The following is a 22,828-nucleotide window of genomic DNA, read 5'->3' as shown; positions in this document are numbered from 1 at the left end:
ATTGATGCTCCTTTTCACCGCTTTAGTTGGACGCCAGGTAGCCGTTTATTTTTGCACTTTATTTCATGCGTAGTTCGGCCGTTGTATTACTACACCAACTCAACTTAATTTTTACAACATATTGGTGTCCAGAGGTTCTACAGAGTAGATTTTGGATACAGCCTTTTTTCATTTTAAAAACTAAAAAATACTATTACAGGTCTTAAAATTGTATTTTCTTCTTGTTTTTGAGAACAAAATTAAGAACAGTGAGCAATAGATTTTTCTTTCATGTATTGGGACTTATTTTGATATAACTCCTGTGTCTCTCTGCCTCATAGACTATTGTAGTGGAGGAGTCTTCGGCGGCGCCCTGTCCCATCACCACCAAGCTGGTGCTGGATGAGGATGAAGAGACCAAGGAGCCCATAGTGCAGGTGCACAGGAACCTTGTCACGAAGCTCAAACCTCACCAGGTTGATGGTAAGGACCAATTCAATTGGCTCACAAAAAATCTGCAGCAATCTTAGCCAACAGGAGCTGTATGTGAAACACTGAGGTGCTCAAGTCATCCGCTCTGTGTTTGTGTTTTTCTCCAGGGGTGCAGTTCATGTGGGATTGCTGCTGTGAATCTGTGAAGAAGATTGAGAAGTCTGGTGGCTCGGGCTGCATCCTGGCCCATTGCATGGGCCTGGGGAAAACTCTGCAGGTATGTAGGAGAGAGCGGCATGCCATTGTGTTCCCCGGGATGAAGATTACATTAAAGCTGTGCAATATGGGGAAAAAATGCTAAGCATGAATCTGAAGCTTTACATATGGAAAAGAGGAGAACTCTAAAAAGACAAATTTAAATGTAGCCATTGTCTAATAACGTTACTTAACTCAACCCATTTTCTTTGAAATATTGAATTCAAAATGCTTTCCAGTGTTGACTGCTAACTCTAAAATGACTTGGCTCTGGTGAATGATTTTACTTTCTGGTACTAAGACAAAGTTGTTTTAATTTCTCATGTAGGATCTGTGAGAAGTTTGTATATAACCTGCCACCTTGAGCCTTTAAGCCCTGCTTAGTGAAGTACGGTCCGCAGACCTGTATGCATCGTGCCACGTCTAACTGTAATTGTGTTTTTGCCCTGTAGGTGGTGACATTGCTTCACACTTTGCTGCTTTGTGAGAAGCTTGACTTCTCCACAGCACTGGTGGTTTGTCCCCTCAACACCGTCCTTAATTGGCTTAATGAGTTTGAGAAGTGGCAAGTGGGAATGAAGGATGAGGAGAGTTTAGAGGTAAGCAGATCATAACCTTTCAAGTTGTTCCTATTTGAGGAGTCCTGCCCATCTTTGTTGTTTGGTTTCTTTTTTTTAAAATTTTAAATACTGTCTACCTTGTGTTCATCAGGTGACTGAGCTGGCCACAGTAAAGAAGGCACAGGACCGAGCATACGCCCTCCAGCAATGGCAGGAGTCGGGCGGCATTATGATCATCGGCTACGAGATGTACAGAAATCTGACTCAGGGCAGGAACATCAAGAGCAAGAAGCTCAAAGAGACATTTCGGAAGACACTGGTAGATCCAGGTACGGCGCCGTGTAATGCCTCTGAATAAACTTGAATTTAAAATAAACACAATGTAGCAATTTCCCCACACGTACGAGCTGTTATCAAGGAGTGTGAACAGAAACAAAATTTAAATTCTGATCTGAGCCACTTTCACTTTTTAGGTGTTCAAAAATGACTTATATCTGTTTTTCTTTTGCAGATAGGCCTCGTATCTTTAATTGATCCAAAGTCCATGACATAAAAAAAAATGATTACACCAGTTACTAGCTCATAACATCTAATGAGCACTTATCTCTATTCAAAATGCCTCCAGTTGTACATGCACCTATGATAAGTTTCCCATGTCTCTGGTTGACTTTCACCAGGTCCAGACATTGTGATCTGCGACGAAGGTCACATCCTGAAGAACGAGGCGTCTGCCGTGTCCAAAGCCATGAACTCCATCAGGACGAGGAGGAGGGTGGTGCTGACTGGCACGCCTCTGCAGAACAACCTTAGCGAATGTGAGTCTTCTGTTGTTGTGTGGTTGGGGATAGGGATGATCATGGTTAACCCTTTAAGAAGACTTTCAACTGATTAATGATACCAGTTAAACGGTCAACATTTAAAAAAAAATGCGTTGTACATGTCAATCAACTCCTCTGCCAGTGTCGGGGGCCACACCAGATAGTAAGCGATGCCATACTGAGAAATACAGAGAGTTTTGTGGAGATGATATTTTACTATAGTCTACATTTAATCTAGTTGGTTATGATCGGTTAATAAGTGTCTGTATTAGGCCAGAAGAAAAAATTAAAATGGACATCCCTACTAGTTGTGAATGTTAAACTTGCGGCCATTGTCTCCTCACCAGACCACTGCATGGTGAACTTCATCAAGGAGAACCTGCTCGGGTCAATCAAGGAGTTCAAGAACCGCTTCATTAACCCCATCCAGAACGGTCAGTGTGCCGACTCCACGTTACAAGATGTCCGCATCATGAAGAAGAGGGCTCACATTCTGTATGAGATGCTGAACGGCTGTGTCCAGGTAAATATACTACTTTCAACCATTGACTCAGGTTATCTCTGACCTCCCACTCGCTCCCTACTAAAGACATTGATTTACTTCTGCTTCTTCCCACAGAGGAAAGATTACTCAGCGCTTACCAAGTTCCTGCCTCCCAAACACGAGTATGTGTTGTCGGTCAGAGTGACACCGCTCCAGTGCAAGCTTTACAGATACTACTTGGAGCACTTCACAGGTAAGAACCATAATATAATGAAGCTTTCTTTGGGGGTGTTTTTGATGCAAAGAGTGACATGCCACTCGGTTGCCTGCCTCAAACTACTCCGACCTTTTTGGGCGTCTGGAGCCGCGGAGCCTCCAAGAGCTGCTAACAGGGTTTTTGCAGGGTCAGGTCTGATTGACCCAGACAGGGGTTTAACCTAGTCGTACACTAAAAAAGAAATTCAATCGCGAATTCCACTGGAAAAACCTGCGTAGTCTAGGACTGGGCTAAACCCTACTGTAGGTGTCTTGTTTCTCCTAAAAGTGCTCTCTTGACTGGATGTCATTTACTCAAGAGGACGCTTTTAGATAAATGGAAGGCCTTTCTGGCCTCTCATTTTTTTTTTGTGCTGCATTGTTAAGTCGTTTAGTGGACTTTCCTCTCAGAATGTGGTTCAGGACGTACTTGTGTGTGTGTGTGTGTGTGTGTGTGTGTGTGTGTGTGTAAGTGTAAGAGTGGCAGCTGGCAGAGTGCCGCAGGCAGGGTTTAAGCCCAGTTTCCCACGTCTCCCTAATGAAGAGCTCTGGGAGAGAGGGAACAGAGGGTTGGGGGTATAAGGGGGAGAATGCGGGGGCATAAAGGAACGGGGAAATAACTTTGGGGGGAGGAGGGGCCAGAGGTTTTAACACCAAAAGCAAAAACAAAGAACAGGAGAGCCGGTATGTAAGAAGAGCAGGGTTTGGTGGTATGTGCTGTGGCTCATTAGGCCGGGTTGTCCACAGGCCACAGTCATGATGTTGTGACTGGCTCTGGACCTCCACTGTGGTGTCTTTGGACCTGTTACCCACCACTCAGACCGCAGAAGGCCAACAGACTCCAAGGTTCCCTACTTTTTACTGCCTATGTAAAACTTTATGCAACCTCTGACCTCCTTGAGTCAGTGCAGGCCAAGACAGAGCCATTCCAACTTCCACATTTCACTAGCTGTCATTCACTTCACCTATTAATTGTGCCGATCAAACAACAAGCCTGTTTACCTCGGTGTGATGTCCACGTCAATGCCGATCGGAGGTGAAGCCAATAAATACCCGGGTCTACTGCAGTGTCATTGGGCACGGGACTGAATGCCGATTGCACCCATTCACACTGCAGACAGAAGCCAGATGTAAGCGGGTTAGAGCTGTTTTTTGGACAGTGTGAAAGGGTCTTTGGTAGGACTTTGTCTTGTGTATTTGTCCATAATCGGGTGGGAGAGACGTCATTGTTTATGAAGGTTTGTTGCACTGCATTTCTCACACTTCTCTGTAAGTATAAAGAGAGTGAGGGAACGCTGTCAACTCCATAATGCAAACACTCATCCATCTTCCTCCCCGTACGTACACTCTTTCCCTTGTGTGCAGGTGTGGGGAGTGCTGTGGAGGGGAGTCGGGGCCGCGCAGGGACCAGACTCTTCCAGGATTTCCAGATGCTGAGCAGAATCTGGACCCATCCCTGGTGCCTTCAGCTGGACTACATCAGTAAAGAAAACAGGGTAGGGCCGCGGGAAGACGAGACCAAACCACACCAAAAACACTCACTCCGAAACTGGAAATACATGAGGGCAAATCACACGCACACACACACACACACACTGCAGGAAAAACAATGGAAACGAGAGAACAACCCACATATCGCCTCTGCAGTTAAAAATGTCCATGTATCATCGCGGACGAGACTCACACACGTTGCACTCTCTCTCTCTCGCAGGGGCTCTTTGACGAGGACAGTATGGAAGAGTTCATCGCCACGGAAACGGAAGAGTCTTCAATGAGTATGACCTCTGAGGACGAGAAGCCCAAAAAGTAAACTTTAGATTCCACTTTCCTGTTTGTCTGTTCATTCATGAGATGACCTCATTGAACCTCCACTGCATGTGTTACTCTGTCTGACCTCGTCTCCTCCGCCGTTCCCAATAGGAAAAAGAAAGGGAGGGGGAAAAAGAAAGGGTCTGATGACTCGGACAGTGATGAGGTGGAGGTCATCAAGGAGTGGAACACCAGCACACGGGGCAAGAACGGAGAGAGTCGACCCAGACCGGAGCCCGTGGAAGAGCGTGAGTTTGTCCATCCATATGGAAGCATTATGGGGTAGCTGGCTGGCCGTTAGAGGTACCAGAACTACATATACGGGACTATCTGAGCTGTTTCACCTCTGCTTAGAATGATTACTTTTAGACATATAGAGCATATCTTTTTGTATAATACTTTTTCACAGTGTAGAAACACCAAGGTGATTTATAATGTATGACAAAACTTTCCATTTAGAGTAGGGACATACTGTATATATGTAATCTTACATTGAATGGCATTTTATCACTTATTTCCACGTGTTCTTCTGAAGTAAAGTAGCTTTGTAGAAGCCAGCCTCATTATGAAGTTTAGTGTCTGTTTCTAGAAAGTCTGTAAGATGTCCACTTTGAGTTGATACAGCCTAGGAGCCGAACTTTGCAGATCTCTGGGAACAATATGATGCCCGTTAAGTAGTGTCAAAGCTTTGAATTGGGTAAAATATTCAGTTTTTTCGTGGTTCTGACTGGTCAAAGGTGATCCAGTCAACTGTAAAGCAGTCTTGGTCTGTGTCTATTAATGAGACAACTAACCCAGCCAAAAGAAAAACTAAAACTGAGGTAAATCAAAACAAACAACAAAAAAGCTGGCATTGAGGTGCTTAACACATGTCACTATGTTATCATATCTGTGTAATGTAAGAATTACTAAGCTGGTGTCATTTTAAATGCATGAATAAGTTGGCCCCAAAGCAAACGAAACAAGACGGCAAGCATTAGGAACTTGATCGAGCGTATCCACGTATGAAACCGAATAAATGGGAAACATTAAATGACTTTCTTGTTTTGCAAAAGTCACATCTGCGTGGCCTGCAGCTGTAGTGTAACCGAGAAACATGTCAAGCTCAGTTTTGGAAGCTTGATGTCTTTGTTTCTGCTTGTTGTTATGAGATTTTAAAAGGTGCAGTGAGCGATTCTGGAGAACACTTGTTGATTCACTTTTTTGTCCAAATGAGTGAATAACTCCTCAAGATCTGTGCCTGTGTCAGTACTGTGTCTGCCTTGAAAAACAATCTGGTGTGTTGCACAGCTTGGCTCTGTTATCTGGTATAAAAACAAAGGGTATGTTATCAAAGGAGGCCCACACTGTAGCAACATGCCTGTTCACAGAGCCTAGGCTGTGTATCAACAGGATTTAATTTCAGTGCGCACACACAGTACGGACAGGTATCGGAATCTTGAAAAGATACTCACTTTACTTGACAAAAGTGATTTTGACAACAAGTTTTCTCCAGGATTGCTGAATGCACCTTTACATGGACTTCATTTTACTAATCTGTGGGTTTGTGTTGAACCAACAGCTCAGGCCGCGGGGAGCCCCTCAGGAGTTCCCACTCATGACTGGCACAAGGAGTTTGTGGTTGAAGCAGACTCTGAGATCCTGTCACACTCCGGAAAGATGACGCTCCTCTTTGAGATCCTGCGCATGGCAGAGGAGGTAGACGATAAAGTGTAAGTGTGTCTCTATGCACAAATAAGACCTCTTTGGCATTTTTTCTCATGCACTTTGTTTGCACGGCTACCACAAATGTTGTGTTAATCGCAGAGTGTAACGGGTAGCTATGTTTAATGACACCGGTGTATCTTCTATCTAACTCCTTGCGTCAAACAGGTTGGTGTTCAGTCAGTCTCTCATCTCTCTGGACCTGATTGAAGATTTCCTGGAGCTATCTTGCCGAGCTAAAGATGAAGAAAAAGTTTCTCCATACAAAGGTACATTTTAAATGTAGTCTGACGGGGTTTATGCTCATCAAGTTATCTTTTGTCTTATCTTACTTCAATGAAGGATTTTGTGATGTGCTAAAATCCCAAAGCAATGTGTAATATTAGCCTTAATGACTTGTGTAGCTGGAGGAACCTAGTTTACTGTCTCGAGGTTCATTTTTGTGGTTTTGCACTGTGGTCTTTGAACTGTGTGTGTGTGTGTGTGATAAATAATGCTAACATTAGCTTTGAAGGATGGCTGAAGTGTTTTCATATGGACATGTCGGTTTCACACTAGTAAGACAGCCCACATGCAACATGTATTCTTGTACACGCTGGTGTGCCTATTACCCTTAAACACACACAGACGCACACATGCACACCGCCGCTGGTGTAAGGTCATGTTCCTAATTAAACTCCAGCAGCTGTTTTTACTTTCATTTTGAAAATGATTAGACCTTGACTTTTTATTCCACAAAAAAATGTTTGCTCAAGGGTTTGTAATTTGTAATGAAAAGATCACAGTGCCGTAATTGGAAACATACTATGATGTTGGTTATGAAGGCTTGGAAGGGGGTTTGCCATCTTGAAGGCTAAACACGGCTGGCCTCTAACCAACACAGCCATCTATCTGCTGTCTGCTAATACCCAAACTAAGTCCTTCTGACAGGGAAAAAGGCCTGTTTGATGGTGACGCGTGTGTCTTTTGAAGGTTTTCTTGGAGCATAGATGTGGATGTTAAATAGTCATAACAGATTTCCTAACTGTAAAAAAAATTGTGTAAAGGTGATGGCAAGTGGTACAGGAACATTGACTACTATCGCTTGGACGGCTCCACCAATGCCCTCACCAGGAAAAAGTGGGCTGAAGAGTTTAATGACATGAGTAACATAAGGTAATATACTTTTTTTTTTTAAACGATAATAGTTTTCATTGTTAATGCTCAAGATATAAATGGCTCTAAAGGATTTTTTTAAAGCACTTATTCACCTCTCTTTCCTGCTCTTTTATACTTTTTACAGAGGTCGTTTGTTCCTCATTTCGACGCGCGCCGGCTCTCTTGGCATCAACCTGGTGGCAGCCAACAGGGTCATCATCTTCGACGCCTCCTGGAACCCGTCCTATGACATCCAGAGTATCTTCAGGGTCTACCGCTTTGGCCAGACTAAAACTGTCTTTGTGTACAGGTTCCTGGCCCAGGTGAGCTTCTTCAGACAAAAGATGATAATCTGTGAACACCATCACTGCAGTTTGATCATGATCTCTAAGATGTTTGGTGTAAAAGCTACCAAGCCGTCCCAAAGGGGTTACCGTCCCGTGCCAAACTGTTCCGTGCTGTACCGAACTGTGCTGCTGTGTGGTAAATAGGTTTTCTGTACCCTGTTGGTATTAAATCGCTGTGGCTTTAATGAACCTAGCCAGTAATACTAATGCTGGGGAGCAAATAGTCGTACTGCTGATTACGGTGACACTTGGCAGTAGGTGAAATAGGCTTTATTTGCTGTCTTCTCATTTAATTTGCTTCTTTCAGGGTACAATGGAGGAGAAGATTTATGACCGGCAGGTCACCAAACAGTCTCTGGCCAACCGTGTGGTGGACCAGCAGCAGATTGAGAGGCACTTCAGCGCCAACGAGCTGGCCGAGCTCTACGCCTTTGAGCCGGACATGGCCGACGATCCCTCTGAGAAGAAGAGCAAGAAAGCCACACCCTTGCTGCCTAAGGTAAACATACAAATATGTATGTGCTTAGATTGTTCAAATATGCTTCTTTGTTGGACCAAGCAGATTTTTGCGCGATTAAATTCGGAATAAATCCTACATGTTATGGGGCTTTGACAAATCATTGACTGAGATTTTCTGGTATTTCTTTTGACTGATCCCTCAAGGAAATACAGAGAAGTAGGCTGAAACCCATTAACAGTAGTAAAAGTATTTTTTTCCTTCAACAAACATGGCACAGAATGCCATTTTAAATGCCAAGCTTGTTTTTCCAATATTGCACAAAGTAGTATGTTCTTCCTTTTGAAGTTCAGCACTTGAGTGATAAACTGGATGCCAGCCTGTATCCTGCTTGGCCTTTCGGGATCCTTCTATTTCTTCTCGTTTCCTTTCATAATCCCGCACTCGCCTTTTTTCTCTCCTTAATGCAGGTGCTGTGTCACTATGTAGGCCCCCTGGGGTTTAATAAGAACACACAGTCCTTACATGGGCCATCCAACCCTGCGCAGCTGCACAGATTTGTCTGTTTACTGCTATTTACTAAATAGTCTTCTCATTGCAACACTGCTGCTGCCCAGCTATAAACCTGCACTCCTCTTTTTCTTTTTGCATCCATTCGTTCCTTTCTGTTGATCTTTGAATCACTCCCATCCTGTCCCTCTCTTTCCCTTTCTGCAGTCTCCGGATTTATTCTCATCATCTAAAGTGGTTTTACCTCTGTGTTTTGGTTTGACCTGAGTTTCTCTGCAGAAATTAGTAAACGAATAGAAAAAAGAAACACTGTATATCCAACTGGCGTGCTCTTTCTCAGGACAGTCGAGGGGCCTTTCAGTCCACCTTAATGGAAAATCTGTTTTCCATTTACACCGTCTAAAGATCTTTTTATCGCTATTCCCTCCATGGATATTAACAGGTAGGAGCACTGCATGAGTCCACTCTGCCGGCAGCTGATATCATTGCTCTCACCTTCCATGGTCCTCTGAACCAGGAGAAACCAACTTCCAGTGCAGCGGAGCACAGTTGGAGATTTGAAGAGGAAAGATGTGTTCATTGAGCCGCGGCCTGTTAGATGTCTATGATCTTTAATGAGCCCGGTGACATTTATGTGACATTGCATTAAAGAAGGAGAGGCTGACAGGCTCTTTAACAAGCCGACCTGTTTTGGCCACGGGGTTAACTATGATGTGGCAGCAGGGCTGCAGTATTACGGAAGGAATTTGCCGTCTGGAATGATGTGAAGATGAGTCAGACGCCCTCCATCACTTTCAGCCAGCAACGCTATGCACAGAAGGAGAGAATGATTCGAGTCTCGGCAAAAGGGATTTTTTTGTTTGTTATTCTCTTAAAGTCTTTGCTCTGCTCAGCCAGAGGCCCTATTGCTTTCAAACCCGGGTCACTCAGGCCACTGGGGCAGCTGTTGATATTTATGCTTAGAAAGCAGAGTTGTTTTCCCTCTTTTACTCTGTCATCACTCCACCTTCATGTACGTCTATCAGGTAGGTCATACATAGTCCAGGAATCAAAACACAATTGGGTACATACAATTCTTCACATCTAAATACATGAGGGCATAATGATACGAACATCGCTCCAACTATTGCATCAAGCCATGACCCAAGAAAGCTTTTCTTCCATCTATTGCTCTCATTTTCATTCTACCTTATTGAACTATAAACATCTGAACTAAAGATGTCCCTCTTTTTTTTTTTTTTTTTAAGAAGACCTACTTAACAACACAGTCCCCTCAGTAGTTGAGTTAAAATGTCAATTTGGCAAAGTAATTAAAGCAATTTTGTTGTCCGTTAGCTAATGCACTATGACCACTATCCCTCAAATTTTTCTGATTGCGTTTTTATAGAAAAATGTTAGTCTCTCCATGATGTAAATGTCATCGTTTATTTTTAACCAATCTTCTAATGTTGGAGCATCTGGTTATAACCAATCCCTAAACAGGGCCCACTTCCCTCCAATAAGTTATATTCTTATTAAAGATTTGTGCGCTGAAGATTGAATATTCAATACAATAGTGCCCAAATATTGTCAGAACAGCAAATGGAATAGCAATTTGAAATACACTTTCCAGACCCTTGTGGATTTCATGCCAGTAAGATGTAAGTTTTGGGCCATCCTCATCTTCCATTTTACCGTTATTTCCACTTTCCTCCCCCTTGTCATTACTTATGTCCTCACTCTCTTCCCACAATCCACCATTCCCCCTCCGACACCATCTCTTGCCCGCCATCTTTGCGGCCATCTGTTGCCCTGACTCGTCACTCTGCCTCCGAATGTTCAAAGCGGAGCTCAGTAAAGGTTTTTTTTTTTTTCTGTTTCTCCCTCTGGCCTTACCCTGCATGATGATGGGTCATTATTTAACCCCCCCCCCCCTCTCTTAAAGATGTCTCTGCACTTTTCAGAGAAACTAATTGGAGACAAAGGAAGCAGGAGCACTTCCCCCTAATGACAAAGAAGGTCCTCGTGGCCCCAGACAGAAGATTTTGACTCCCCACCCATCCCGAGACACCCTCACCTATTTCCTGTTCATTACATCCTCCTCTTCCATCTAACATGCAACCACATGTTCATTGGACAAAAGATGAATTTGATTTTTTTTTTACATTATACAACTCAGTGTTCTTGCAAATGTTGCTGAATTGCACAGTGTCGGTCAAGCTGGCAGGCCGTGGGCGTAGCTCACTGTATGTGCTCTCAGCAGGTGATGGCTGCAGTGGTCATTAGGCTCCATCGTGTACACTAAAAGGCGGTGGGGAGGCTGCACTGGAAACACAGCAAAGACAGGAGCAGACTGGAGCAATAGGCCCCACCATGCTCGTCTCATTAGGGCTAGGAAGTCCTTTTGACCTTAAAGGAAAATTCCCCCTTATATACTCTGTAAGCATTGTATATCTTCTGTGAGGGATGTTCAGTGGATTACTGGGATTATTTTGTGATGAACGTTTTGTAAATTACTTTTTGTGGTGTACCTACCCCCAGCTCGCCCCGTCAAACTTCCCAGAATGTTTTTGCCAGCTTTCAGAAAAACATGCCTGAGCTGGTTGCATTGCAGGTGGAGATACCACTAATGATAGTTAGAGCAAAAGGCTGAGTTGTTCAGGTGAGAAAAAGTGAGAGCCGCAGCCCTTGACTTCACACACACTGTCTGTTTAGACACTGTCTGCTGTCTGTGTGTGGTGGTGATAATGTCTCTGGCTCTTTATAAAATAAAATCCTTATAGGTTGTTGACCATCAACATGCCATTAGATGGTAGTAGGAAGAACTGAACAGTTTGTTCCTGATTTTATTTTGTTCCTTCGTCAGTGTGCAATCAATTAGTAACATCAGATAATATAATAGAAACACATTAAGGACGACTGGTTTTCAACAGCATAGTATTGAAGCTATACAGAAAAGGCTACATTTGGCTAGCTATAGGTTTACTGAGGTGACGGTATATGCTTTCAGAGCTGTTGATCTGACAGTTTCTGAAAGCCTGTCTCTGACTGCAGGCTTTTAGAATGGCTGGAATTGGATATGCCCCTTTTCCACTGGGCAGCACTTTTCAGATAAAAAAATATATTAAAAAAATTCACAAAAATATCACATTTTTTCCTGCTGGTACGGTTTCTCATCTCTTATTGCCTCCTTGAGGATCCCTCTTGACCTGCGCGTGGAGCTCCAGCTGGCCGGCCCTTGTGGCGAGCTCGTGTATAAATACACCCTCCTTCTGCTACTGGCCGAGGCTTGTTTTTATAGGAATGTGCTTTGCTTATTGTCTTTGTTTAGCCCTTTGTGACATGCGTGATTTTCTTTCTTTGTTAATTGACTGGCAGCTAGATAAACCGTCTGACGTGTGCAGGCCCTGAAGGGTGTAAAGACAAAGTGGTCCTGAGGGCATTTCGGCAGAGAAACAGTTTGGAGCATGCCAGTAGGGATATGTGTATCGCTTGCGTGCAGCTGGGGGAGAGAAAGTTTTGACTGGCTATGTTTAGGTATTACAAATATCTCAGCCACTCACATTCCTGCTGTCCGGGTCCTGTCTTGGCCCCCTCTGTTGCTATGGTTTAACACACCTGTGCATCAAAAGCAGTTTTTGGCAGACACAGCCACTTTAAATACATTCAAAAACTCCTGGGCAACTCAATAAACAAGTTACTACAGTTGGAAAACTGAAGATCTGTCACTTTCAGTCTACTATGGTTCATTTGAACTCTTTTATGTCTTTTTCTTTTCCTCTTCACTAAATGTTTTTGTTTTATTTTGGAATCCAATCAAAAGTTTTTCCTTACCATCTTACCATTCCAATCTTCAGATTTAACAGCACCCTGCCTGCACATAAAATTATGAGTTTTTCTCTGTTAAGAAGGGGTTTATTGTTGTGGCAATGACAGAAATCAAATCAAACAATGACTGCAGAAGCATGGTTAAAGCATTATCGACACAATACATGGCGGTTTAGGTGTAGAAAATTGGGTTAACATGGTCGAGAATGTTCCCGTCTCAAGAAAAATATCTGATAACGCAGCCAACAGTTCTGCCCGCATAGAACCCAGAGCTATTAATGCAAGCGGGTGTTTAATTGCATCAGACCTTTTACAGTTAAGCGCCACCTAAAGTCTATTGGTAAAGTTGATGTTGGCGCCCGTGCCAAGTTGTAAAGTCCACATGAGGCCTGCTCACGTCGACTCCCAAGTTTTCATCTTTCTGATGTGAGAGCTGCCGAGTTTGAAAACTGCTTTACATCATTTATGGAGTGCTGGCAGCTCCGCCATTTTCATAATATATACATGTACAAGAATTTGGCTTATGGAGGGCATAAATTTATCTCTAAATAGAAAGAATGGAAAGAGTTTCATACCGTTGTAAATGTCATGCATGTTGGATGCCTTGTGTGATTAGTTAAGTTTTTTTGCACTGCTGAACCCTTTTCTTTGCTTTGTTTTGCAGTCAGCTGAAGCCAATACTTCCAGCTTACAGCATGCTTTACATTAACAGCACATTTGCAGACCCTTTGTTGAATAAAAGGCATTCTCTTTTTGCACATGAGTGCTGTTTAGAATCAAGACATCAGGTTGAAGCCTCTTTGAGTCTGTTGAGGTCTTGAGCTTATCCTTAGACATGGACAGCCTCCATTATTACATCTGAACAAAATTCCTTCCCGAATGTCTCCCTCTAGAAGTAGGGTACTCGCCGTCCTCCCAACATTTTTTCTCAGAGGGGGAAAAAAAAATCACAGTGGGGTAGTTTACCTCTTCTATCTGAGCATCTGCCCACCCAGCGTTTCTGGATTTTTTTCTCTTCCCCTGCAGTAAAGCACTCTTACCATGAAAGCGCCATAAGGATGACAATAGCCCAGGTCAATTTACCAACAATCATTAGTGCTGGCTCGGGACACACACTGAGCGCACCAGAGTCGGAGATGGACTAGACCACCCCAGAGCTTACTTACTTAAGTGGGAGCGTATATACTGTCATTTGAACTGCAGCTCCACTGACCCGTTACCTGCTCGACGGACTAAAGTGCTCCTCTTTCATGCATTAGAATGAAACACACTTTGTACATGTTGGACATTTTTCAGTTTTTTCCCCATACATATCTTACAATTGAGAAATGAACGGAAATGAACTTACTTAACTTTAAAATTAAAAACTAATTTCCCGGTCTTGTCTTCCTTTAGAAAGGTTAGAGCTGTTTCAGCTGAGTCAAGCAACCTAGGAGTTCTCCGAAAAAAGCTTCTGTGCAACAAGCAAACGTGCAAGGGACTGTCGTAGTGAATTTGTAGTTTTTATTGACTTTAAATATTCAAGCTTACTATATTACAAATCAAGTTGTTGAACATATTGAAGGAATAGCTTTTCTTTTTCAAAGGATGAACATTTAAATTTTTTGATTGTTGAGGGGTTTTTCTGTCACGGCTTCTAGTACTTGTCATCTCTCCTTCAGACAGGACAACAAGCCAGTCATAACTCAGGGCATAGATATTGTATAGATGTGTTGTCTTTCATGGGGAACTGTCACAATCCAATTGTCCAGAGGAACCTTTAAGGGCAGTCCTTACTGTCACTACTTAGATTTGGACTTAGTCATACAGCATGATCATATCTTTTCATGTTTCTGTGTTCCAATGTAATTGCCTGTGTTGGCATCTACCGCGGCCTTTATCTGACCTTGTTCTCACCTTATTTGGCAGAACAAACCACAATGCATGCCTTTTATCCGAGTCAGGCCAACGGGCTCTTCTGGGCTTTTATGTCCTAATTAGAGGGCAAAGCTGCAGTTGAATCGCTGGCTGTGCCACTGCTCCGAAATGTCTGCTTGTTCTGGGGTGGCCTGGTTCTGTCCTGATTAAGTGTGATGGCTGGGAAACATAAACATGTGTCAATGAGGAGCACTATCGGGTCCAGGCCCATAGTGTTGGAGGTTGATGGCTACGTGGGTGTGAAGCTCTGTGGCACTGTCTCCTCATACCTGTTATAACCCCCTAATGTGTCAGTCCGAGGCCTAAAAATAGGTAATGTTGTAGTTTTGTTGCAGCTCTCTTCCCCCCCTCCTTTTTAGGGATCCAGTTTCACTCCATCTGGTCTTGTGTTTATTTTAAGTTTATTCAATGCAGGTCTGCAATCACTGCTTGATTTCATAGTTTTGGTGTTTCTATCTTTTTTTTCTTTTCTTCTGCCTTAATACCAGTGACTTTTATGATTAATTTTGTTTGCAACTTCACACTCATTGTCGTTGTTCAAAGGGAGACTAAGAAGGATAGGGGAGGAGAGCACAGGCCCCCTGGGAATTGGCTCGTGTGTAGGTTAATGATGCAACTTCTGTATGACGTTGTTTCCAGATTGCAAAGTTCCAGTTTAATGTAAAGTGAAGTCGAGACAAAGAAAAGCAAACTCGCTGCAGAGAGTAATTTAAACCATGTTTGTGTGAGCAGAGCCTGGCCCAGCGCTCCTAATTTTACTCAGGTACTGTTTTCAATAACAATGTTGTCATGGAAACCAGATTCCCCCACCCCCCCAAAAAAAACAAACAATGTACTTTTTGTTTGGTTGGATTTTTTTTAAATGTCTTTATAATCCTCTGACCAACAAATCCAAGATTTCTTTCTTAAATCCATTTATTAAAACTGTAGAATGAGGTTATAATTTGTTTCTTCAGGTCTTGCTTGACCTATTTGTATTGTTTTCTTCATCAACAATCCAGGTGGACATATGCTATAAGGATAATTATCTCAACAAAAATGTCCTCAATAGAAATAAAACATGTCAATTTAAACTTTGATATAATTAAAACTACCCACAACCCTGGAGAAAAGCTGTCAACTTAAGCTGTAGTTGCCACCTGCCATTAATCAGAAGAAGAAGATGACCAACAGCCAATCATGTTGCAGGAAAAGATGCAGCCTTGGCTGACAGGCTTGTAGTTGGAGCTGAATATAAAATACCGGCGAAATCTCAAGTAGGAAAAAATGCAACTAATTAATACTCCTTGTTAAAAGCAGTGGAGCTGTGCTGCTAGTCTGAATATAAAGTTACCTCTATGTGGGCAATGTGACCCTCTTGACTTAGGCTTGTACCCACCTGTCCGTCTTATCTGTCATCTCCCCTTGCTGTAGGATACCTTCCTGGCTGAGATGCTGCAGAACAACAAGGACCAGATCTCCTGTTACCATGAACACGACTCCCTGCTCGACCACAAGGAGGAGGAAGCCCTGACCGAGGAGGATCGCAAGGCTGCCTGGACCGAGTATGAGGCCGAGAAAAAGGTGGGCACGGAGAAAAGACAAACGCACACACAGGCATGCCGGGTGTACACACGGGCCTATTTGTTGCTTCTTAAATCAAAGGCGCAGTCATACAGCGCGTAGACGTTGTGTCCACGGCTGCAATTCATTGTCATCAAAGTGCAGGGTTAGCTTAACACGTTCGTACTTATGTTTGTCAAAATGTGTGAGTTACTGTTGGATCTGTATAATCCTTTCATATCTTGGAGTAAGCAGATGATAGCGCCTTCCGCTTACTAATGCGATTGTTATACTGGCCCACCATCAGGCTAGTGATCTGCTTTACAAAACACAAAGAGGTGTCCAGGCAATGCCAGTGCTGGTCACTGTTAGTACTCAGGGCAATAGTGAATTAGGGACTCTTCTGTCTGTGTAAAGGGCCCTACATAATAACTGCATGACATCTGCGGGCGTGGATGAAAGCGGTCCGAGTATGTGCAGCTTCAATCATACTGCACACACCGGTCTGCTCCAGCCTTGCGGTCCACGCATGCACACTTTGCAAAACCACACTCACCGGTCTGTTGTGATAAGAGGTCTACAGTACGGGCAAAATGGAAGTTAAAACCACACTGTAACACACACACACACGTGAAACCCATGATCAGAATGTACGAGCAGAAATAAGTGACAGTGGATGCGGAGAGTATGAATTGGCCTTAAGCACTTAGATCCACACTGGGTTGGGGACTCCTCTTCTATCTGTGTTACCCTCTTCACTTTTCTCTCTTTGCCTTTTGCACCTCCCCCATTGTCCCCTCCTCTTTGCTCTCCTTTCTTGTGGGACAAATCAATGAGCAATTAGTAGGGTTTATTTGGAGAAGTGTAGGGGGGGGGGGGGGTTGTAAGAGAGCACCCCCCACCACCACCACCACCATCATGTAATCCTAGATTCTAATTCACTCTAATGATTATTTTTCCAACACACTCTCCCTCCTCTGCCCTCTGTGTGCCTTAAGCGGCTTTTCAGAGCTCCTCTGCCTTTCAAGAGAACACAGGGTTCCCATTCGCAGGGAGAAAACAGTGGCGCTGAGGATTTCAATTGCATTCGCATCACTGCAATCTGTCACCCACTAAAGATGCACCAGTACTCGCTTACATCAGCGAGAGGCTTGTTCAGTATCACGTTGTATACTCCCAGCTTTGCAGGAGAAACGACTGGAACGTAACCCGGCCTCTGCTAATGTCTTCACACACTTGAGCGTTGGCTGGTGGTGGCCAGGAAAAGCTATGTGTATGAATCTCAGATTTGCAACTCAGGAAATGGGAAAAACTGTCAGAACATGATCAGGCGCCCAAAACCAAAGTGAACCCAGGAGCCCTCCGGTCTCACTGGGATGACTTCAGCTCCGTACACAGCTTGGAGAGGCTCATGCCATAAATTTAGATTTCAGACACCCGAGTTTTGGAAGTGAAGTCAAGTCTACATTTGTGTCTGTCTGTCTGAAGATGTATGAAGTCTGCCGAGCATGTGACTATGCAGCTGAAGAGTGGCTGCTTGTTAATAGCCAAGTGGGCATGTACATGTGTTCTGTGGTTTTTGTGGTTGCCTTTTACGTTTTGTAATGTACAGTATAAGCCTGCACACCTGTCTCTGACCATGTCCTAAGACCCCCACTGGCCCCCAACACACACACTCACAAACACAAACACACACACACACACACACACAGCCCTACATACCGGATGGCCAGATTACAGGGCACGGTAAAAACCATCTGCAGCAGAGGCTCAATTACACACAAACATCGGCATCCTGCTGGCCTTTACTGGGACAAGACTGTTTACTTCAGGTCACTTCTCTCTCTCATGTTTAATACAAGAGGAGCAGGGCGATAACAGACGACTTGTTACTGCTGCAGAGTGAAACACCTTATATGTGTGAAGAGATGAAAGCGTGGTTGTCAAGGTGCACTGCGTGAAGTAAAGAGCTGGACTGGTCACTGTGTGAATGTGTTTGCCGAGTCGTCTTTGGTTCAACCCTAGAGATGGCGTACAGTCTCCCATCATGCCCTGGGTGGCTCTTTAACACCTGCCTAATTGATGTGTACTAATCCTGCTCTTCTGTTGGATGCCTGGGGGCCTCTTTGCCTCTCTGTCTGTGTCTTTCATCTCCCAGGGTCTGACCATGAGGACCAACTACCCGGCAGGCTACAACCAGATGGACATGGGCAGCCCCAACTACTTCTCCTACAACGTGGCTGCTCTGGCCTCCATGAGCAACCAGCAGCTGGAGGTAAGTAATGAGCTCCACATGCCCCTCGCCCGCCCGCCCGCCCTCCCTCCCTCCCTCCCTCCCTCCCCCCACGGCACGGCGCCCCACATTCCTCAGACCCCACTGCTAATTGTGACAACAGTCTAGTAGCCGACGTGCCCGGCTCTGCCCCGCTCCTCCTCCCAACACTTTGTAATGCTCCATGTCTGGGGCAGCAGCTATTTATACGCAGTGACACATTGACTGAAGGAGAGGACAGAAGTCCTCAACAGTATTGTTTTTCAATAGAAGTCATAGAGATGGAGTTAAAGCTACCACAAACACAGGGCATGATTGGTATTTATTTGGCTTTTGTATTACTTGCTTCGATCACCACCACTAAAACGTTACAAGAAAATTAGCAGTAAAATGCAATAATACATAAAACACAATAACATGTATAAGAAGTCACTCTGCATCTGAGAGTCAATATCTTCACTCCTCTTTTAGCTCTGGGTCATCACACACTGCAATATAGTGCATCAGCTGCAGTGTTTTGCTGGTATTTGAATATTCAAAAGAAAATATGTTGAACGTAAAAAAAACATAACATGTCTCGTGTCAAAAGCAGTGACATTTTTTTTATGTTAAACTAAAAAATATTGATAAATACAGGTTTAGAGATTGTCCATGTGCTACATGAATCCTAGCTGGTTAAAGCTTTGTATCAACTGATTATGCTGAAAATGAGACAAGCTCACCATGTTTCTTGTTTTCTGTGTCCTTCATTTGTTTTCAGGATCTTATAAACCAGGGACGACAGAAAGTCATGGAAGCAACAAATGCATTGAAGACTTTAGCCCGGGAGTCGGTGGAAGATACTATCGCCAGATTGGTGAGTGTCAACTTAACGTATATTAAAAAAAAATCTTCTTTACCTATTCCACATCAACTGGGGAAGCATGGCTTCTCCCCTTATGACATCACAAGGGGAGATAAATCTGACTGGGGTTTTGGAACACAAGTTTCAGAAAGGTCGAGAATTGATAGAGGGTGGTTTATTCTCATACTTTGGGAGGCTCTTTTCACACCCATATTGATAAACCTTGAACAAGTGCATTTTGCATAATGTTACCTTTTTTAATACAATCTTTGAACAACAACCTATTGTGATGGTGGTTGAGGTTAATGTGTGTGTGTGTGTGTGTCTCTGTCCCCACAGTGGAAGGAGAATCCGTCCCTCACAGAGAACGAGGTCCAGTCCTTGGCTCTGGGTCGACAGGCCAGTGTGGAGCTGGAGCTGAAGCGCAGGGAAGCAGTGTACAGGGACGTGCTCACCAGGCAGCAGCAGGTCAGAACTCAAAACAACATCTGCTCTCACTGTGTAAAACAGCCAAATGTGAAATTGAACTAAATTGTTAACTTAATCAATATCACGGCTACTTTTTAATGGCAATATATAAGCAATATGCTTAAAGGAGACATGTATACTTTAGAATATGTCGTGGAATGATCATAAGTCATGTGAACAACATGCGAAGCAGGGAGAAGCATTTGTGCATTTACTTTTCAGCAACAGTTCAAACTCAAAGTCAGACCAACAAAGAGCCACAACTGTATTCATATTCAACCAAACTGTCAATGATATACTCTCATCTATCAATGACATCACAGCTGTCATGTATTGCCCAGCTACAAATTGGACTGTAATAGTAGTATCTGTGTTTACCTAGAGTTTGACTCTTTGCAGGCTCTTATTTAAACTGGGCTTCATCTCTAAGACACCATTACACTTTACCCTTTAACATCGAGCTGTAACATCATACACTTAACATTTGTCAGAAACCTTGTAAGAGACTTAGGAGAAATCTGTTTAGTGGCCAGCTGCATGTAATATTGCATTTTAAAGTAGCCAGGTTATTGCAGTGCGTATAAACTTTTTTCTTAAATGTCCTGCATTGACCTCACTTCTTCAAACATACTGTTGGTATTGGTTGTTGAGCTGGTACTTAATAAAATCTATTTGTTATTTTAACCGTCTCTATGTTTGTGTCTGGCCAGCTGATGATGTTCGTGCAGAAGCTGATCACCAACAGGAAGGTGCAGGAGCAGCAGATGGCTATGGCTAGCCAGGCTAACTACCTGAACCAGCTAGCCATGCAGAACAACATGATGGGAGGCGGGCAGCTCAGCCAAATGGATCTGCTCGGCCTTTACCAGCAGCTCCACGGCATGGGCAAGAATCCTGGGCCCTCCAAGGGCGTGTAGGTCAGAGGGACTCTTCCTCGCCCCCCCTACGCCCCCACAACCCCCCACCCCACCACTCCGCTAGCCGGCTCCCAGTGGGCCAGTCCAAGCAAGGCCCAGTCCTCTGTAAGAAACTGTGAGGCCGCTCAGAGCTCAAAGCAAACTGGTGCACCAAGCAGAGGGTGGACTAGTTTTGAGACTAGACTGCTGTCCACTGGGACTTGAAGCGAGATAGACTCTCAGTTCTGTATTCTGTAGTTCACTGAGAAAAGGTGGAACATAATGTATAAATGACTGTGTGAAAGGAGTTAGTAATTTCAACAGAGAAAAAAAAATGTATATACCGCCTTAATGTTATTCAAGTTCTATATCTTAATTTTCCATGTATTTAAAGACAAACAAGTTTAACCCCCAATGCTTTTAGCATTGTATTGTATTGTTTTCCCTTAAAAAAGGGTTTCCTTATTATTTAAACTCAGTTTTTTATACAGTTTTAAATGCCTAACTAAATCTGAGTGGGACCACTGTCGTGGTGACAGGACTCTCTGATGTAAAGCTCTTCATGATTAGTGGCCCAGTAGATTTCTTCACAAATACCTAGCAATGCAGAAAGCTGATGGTGCTGCAAAGTCCTGCTCTTTTTGGGAGATAGAAGAAATTGATAAGTCAACAAAAAATGAAAGAAATGTCAAAGTATGGCCTTATATTCATTTCCTAAAAAAAGCTCTGTAAAGTTCTGAGATTTGTTGAGTCTTTTCTATTATGCTTTTAAGTGTTTACATAAATTGTCGCTCAACATGGTAACGGAATGCTTGTGTTGTTCAAAACTGCCTGCCGGTTCCTATGACCTTTTTTAAACATCATTCTCATTGTCACGTGTTGTGTTGTCTAGCATAGCACTGTGCGTCCTGTTCATTGTTTATGTTCCACTTGTGTTGATCCCAAGCTTGGGTGATTGACTGGGTCTCACAAAGCACCACCAGTTCAGCCAGCAGGCCCAACACCTTCCACTTTACTTGTCTGTCTCAGTTTTGAAAATGGCTTTTGTCTATAGATTTGATAGAAAGAGTAAAGATGGGACATCTCTGGCTGATCTGTGTCCCCTGCTTTGTGAGAAATGCTTTCTGGGGCACTAGTCTCACCAGGCAGGCCCCCAGACTACTTGTATTCTACTTTGGCACATTTTTGCTTCTAAATGCTTAACTTGGTGTAGCTCATGAGAGGATTATCTACATTTCTCATGAAGAGACTGTTGTCTCTAGTTGGCTCCTGTGTTTGCACAAGGTGTAGTCCATAAATGTAGAGAAACGTTTTGGCCCTCCTCTAAGAATGTCCTTATGTTAGCAAATACACCAATGTGATTTGCCATGATCTGCTTTTATCTTGATAAGTATTTAATATACCATTTAATAAAGTGACCAAAAGGATGAGCGACTGCTGTGTTTGAGTCATTTGTTTTTCAGGACTTGAAGTACATACCAGTGATAAACAGCATTCCTTTGTTCTGACCGATTATGAAGGGGAATATTGATAGATCTGGTCATTGTGTTTATTGTGATAGGTCCTCAATAAACGTGTTATCCATCTGCATTAGAATTAATCTAAAGCCTGAGCGATGGTGAATCCGGGAACAAGATTCAAGAAGTTTGTCATGTGGGGAATAATATGCATCAAAGTTAAGGTCCATGCACAGATATGAAACAGGGACATTGTAGCTAATGGTCAGTGCATTGCCTAGGCCATATTGTCTCAGCTGATACATCTGAGACTGGAAAATAATGGATTTGTGAACATTTTAAGCAATGGTTTACATTTTGTGGAGCTACATCCAGTTAGCCTAGCATAGGGATGGAACAGGTAAAAGGGCAAGCCTGGCTTTGTCCAAATGTTAAAAAATCTGGCTGCTTTCCCAGGCAACCCACAGAAACTCAACATAACCCCCCGCAAAACCACAACTTCACTTTTATCCACCTGATTTCTTCTTCAATATGTAACAACATGCTATCTAGAGAGCTTTTGAGTTACTGGTAGGAGTTTTTATTTTACCTTCTAACTGCCAGGCTACCTCTGTTTCCCCCTGCTTTCAGTATTTATACTAAGCTAAGATAATTGTCAATATATAATATAATATGTAAGAGTGGTATCGATCTCCTCACCTAATTACCAATAGAGCTATTCTTTTATCAGTTGGAGAGCAGATAGCTGATGCATCCTGACGTCTCCCTGTATTTCACACCCGCGGCACTAAGTGCCTTTTGTCCCACTCTCTCCCTTCAATCTTTCATCTATTTTTCCCTCTACCGGTATTGTTTTCATTTCTCGGTCTGCCAGGGTT

At 43.4% G+C, this 22,828-nt stretch overlaps 1 protein-coding gene across 2 annotated transcripts in view; it reads left to right on the top strand.

Annotated features, from left to right (window-relative positions):
• Nucleotides 1-21,907, top strand: part of atrx (ATRX chromatin remodeler) — a 33,893-nt gene extending 11,986 nt beyond the window's left edge. For both annotated transcript variants that reach the window (XM_080035554.1, XM_080035553.1), the window contains exons 15-34: nucleotides 321-462; nucleotides 579-688; nucleotides 1,119-1,265; nucleotides 1,378-1,555; nucleotides 1,904-2,041; nucleotides 2,392-2,567; nucleotides 2,664-2,781; nucleotides 4,149-4,279; nucleotides 4,495-4,589; nucleotides 4,704-4,840; nucleotides 6,154-6,304; nucleotides 6,465-6,565; nucleotides 7,343-7,451; nucleotides 7,579-7,756; nucleotides 8,088-8,279; nucleotides 15,885-16,034; nucleotides 18,172-18,288; nucleotides 19,046-19,141; nucleotides 19,469-19,597; nucleotides 20,308-21,907. In XM_080035554.1, the coding sequence (XP_079891680.1) occupies nucleotides 321-462; nucleotides 579-688; nucleotides 1,119-1,265; nucleotides 1,378-1,555; nucleotides 1,904-2,041; nucleotides 2,392-2,567; nucleotides 2,664-2,781; nucleotides 4,149-4,279; nucleotides 4,495-4,589; nucleotides 4,704-4,840; nucleotides 6,154-6,304; nucleotides 6,465-6,565; nucleotides 7,343-7,451; nucleotides 7,579-7,756; nucleotides 8,088-8,279; nucleotides 15,885-16,034; nucleotides 18,172-18,288; nucleotides 19,046-19,141; nucleotides 19,469-19,597; nucleotides 20,308-20,514 (2,802 nt within the window). In that variant the 3' untranslated portion in view covers nucleotides 20,515-21,907. The remainder of the gene's footprint in view (nucleotides 1-320; nucleotides 463-578; nucleotides 689-1,118; nucleotides 1,266-1,377; nucleotides 1,556-1,903; nucleotides 2,042-2,391; nucleotides 2,568-2,663; nucleotides 2,782-4,148; nucleotides 4,280-4,494; nucleotides 4,590-4,703; nucleotides 4,841-6,153; nucleotides 6,305-6,464; nucleotides 6,566-7,342; nucleotides 7,452-7,578; nucleotides 7,757-8,087; nucleotides 8,280-15,884; nucleotides 16,035-18,171; nucleotides 18,289-19,045; nucleotides 19,142-19,468; nucleotides 19,598-20,307) is intronic.
• Nucleotides 21,908-22,828: the final 921 nt, after the last annotated feature.

This window comes from Ammodytes marinus, assembly GCF_949987685.1.
Source record: "Ammodytes marinus genome assembly, chromosome: 10".
In the NCBI taxonomy this organism is placed as follows: Eukaryota; Metazoa; Chordata; class Actinopteri; order Uranoscopiformes; family Ammodytidae; genus Ammodytes; species Ammodytes marinus.
The sequence above is the reverse complement of the archived record's forward strand: the minus strand, read 5'-3'. Positions and strand labels throughout refer to the sequence as shown.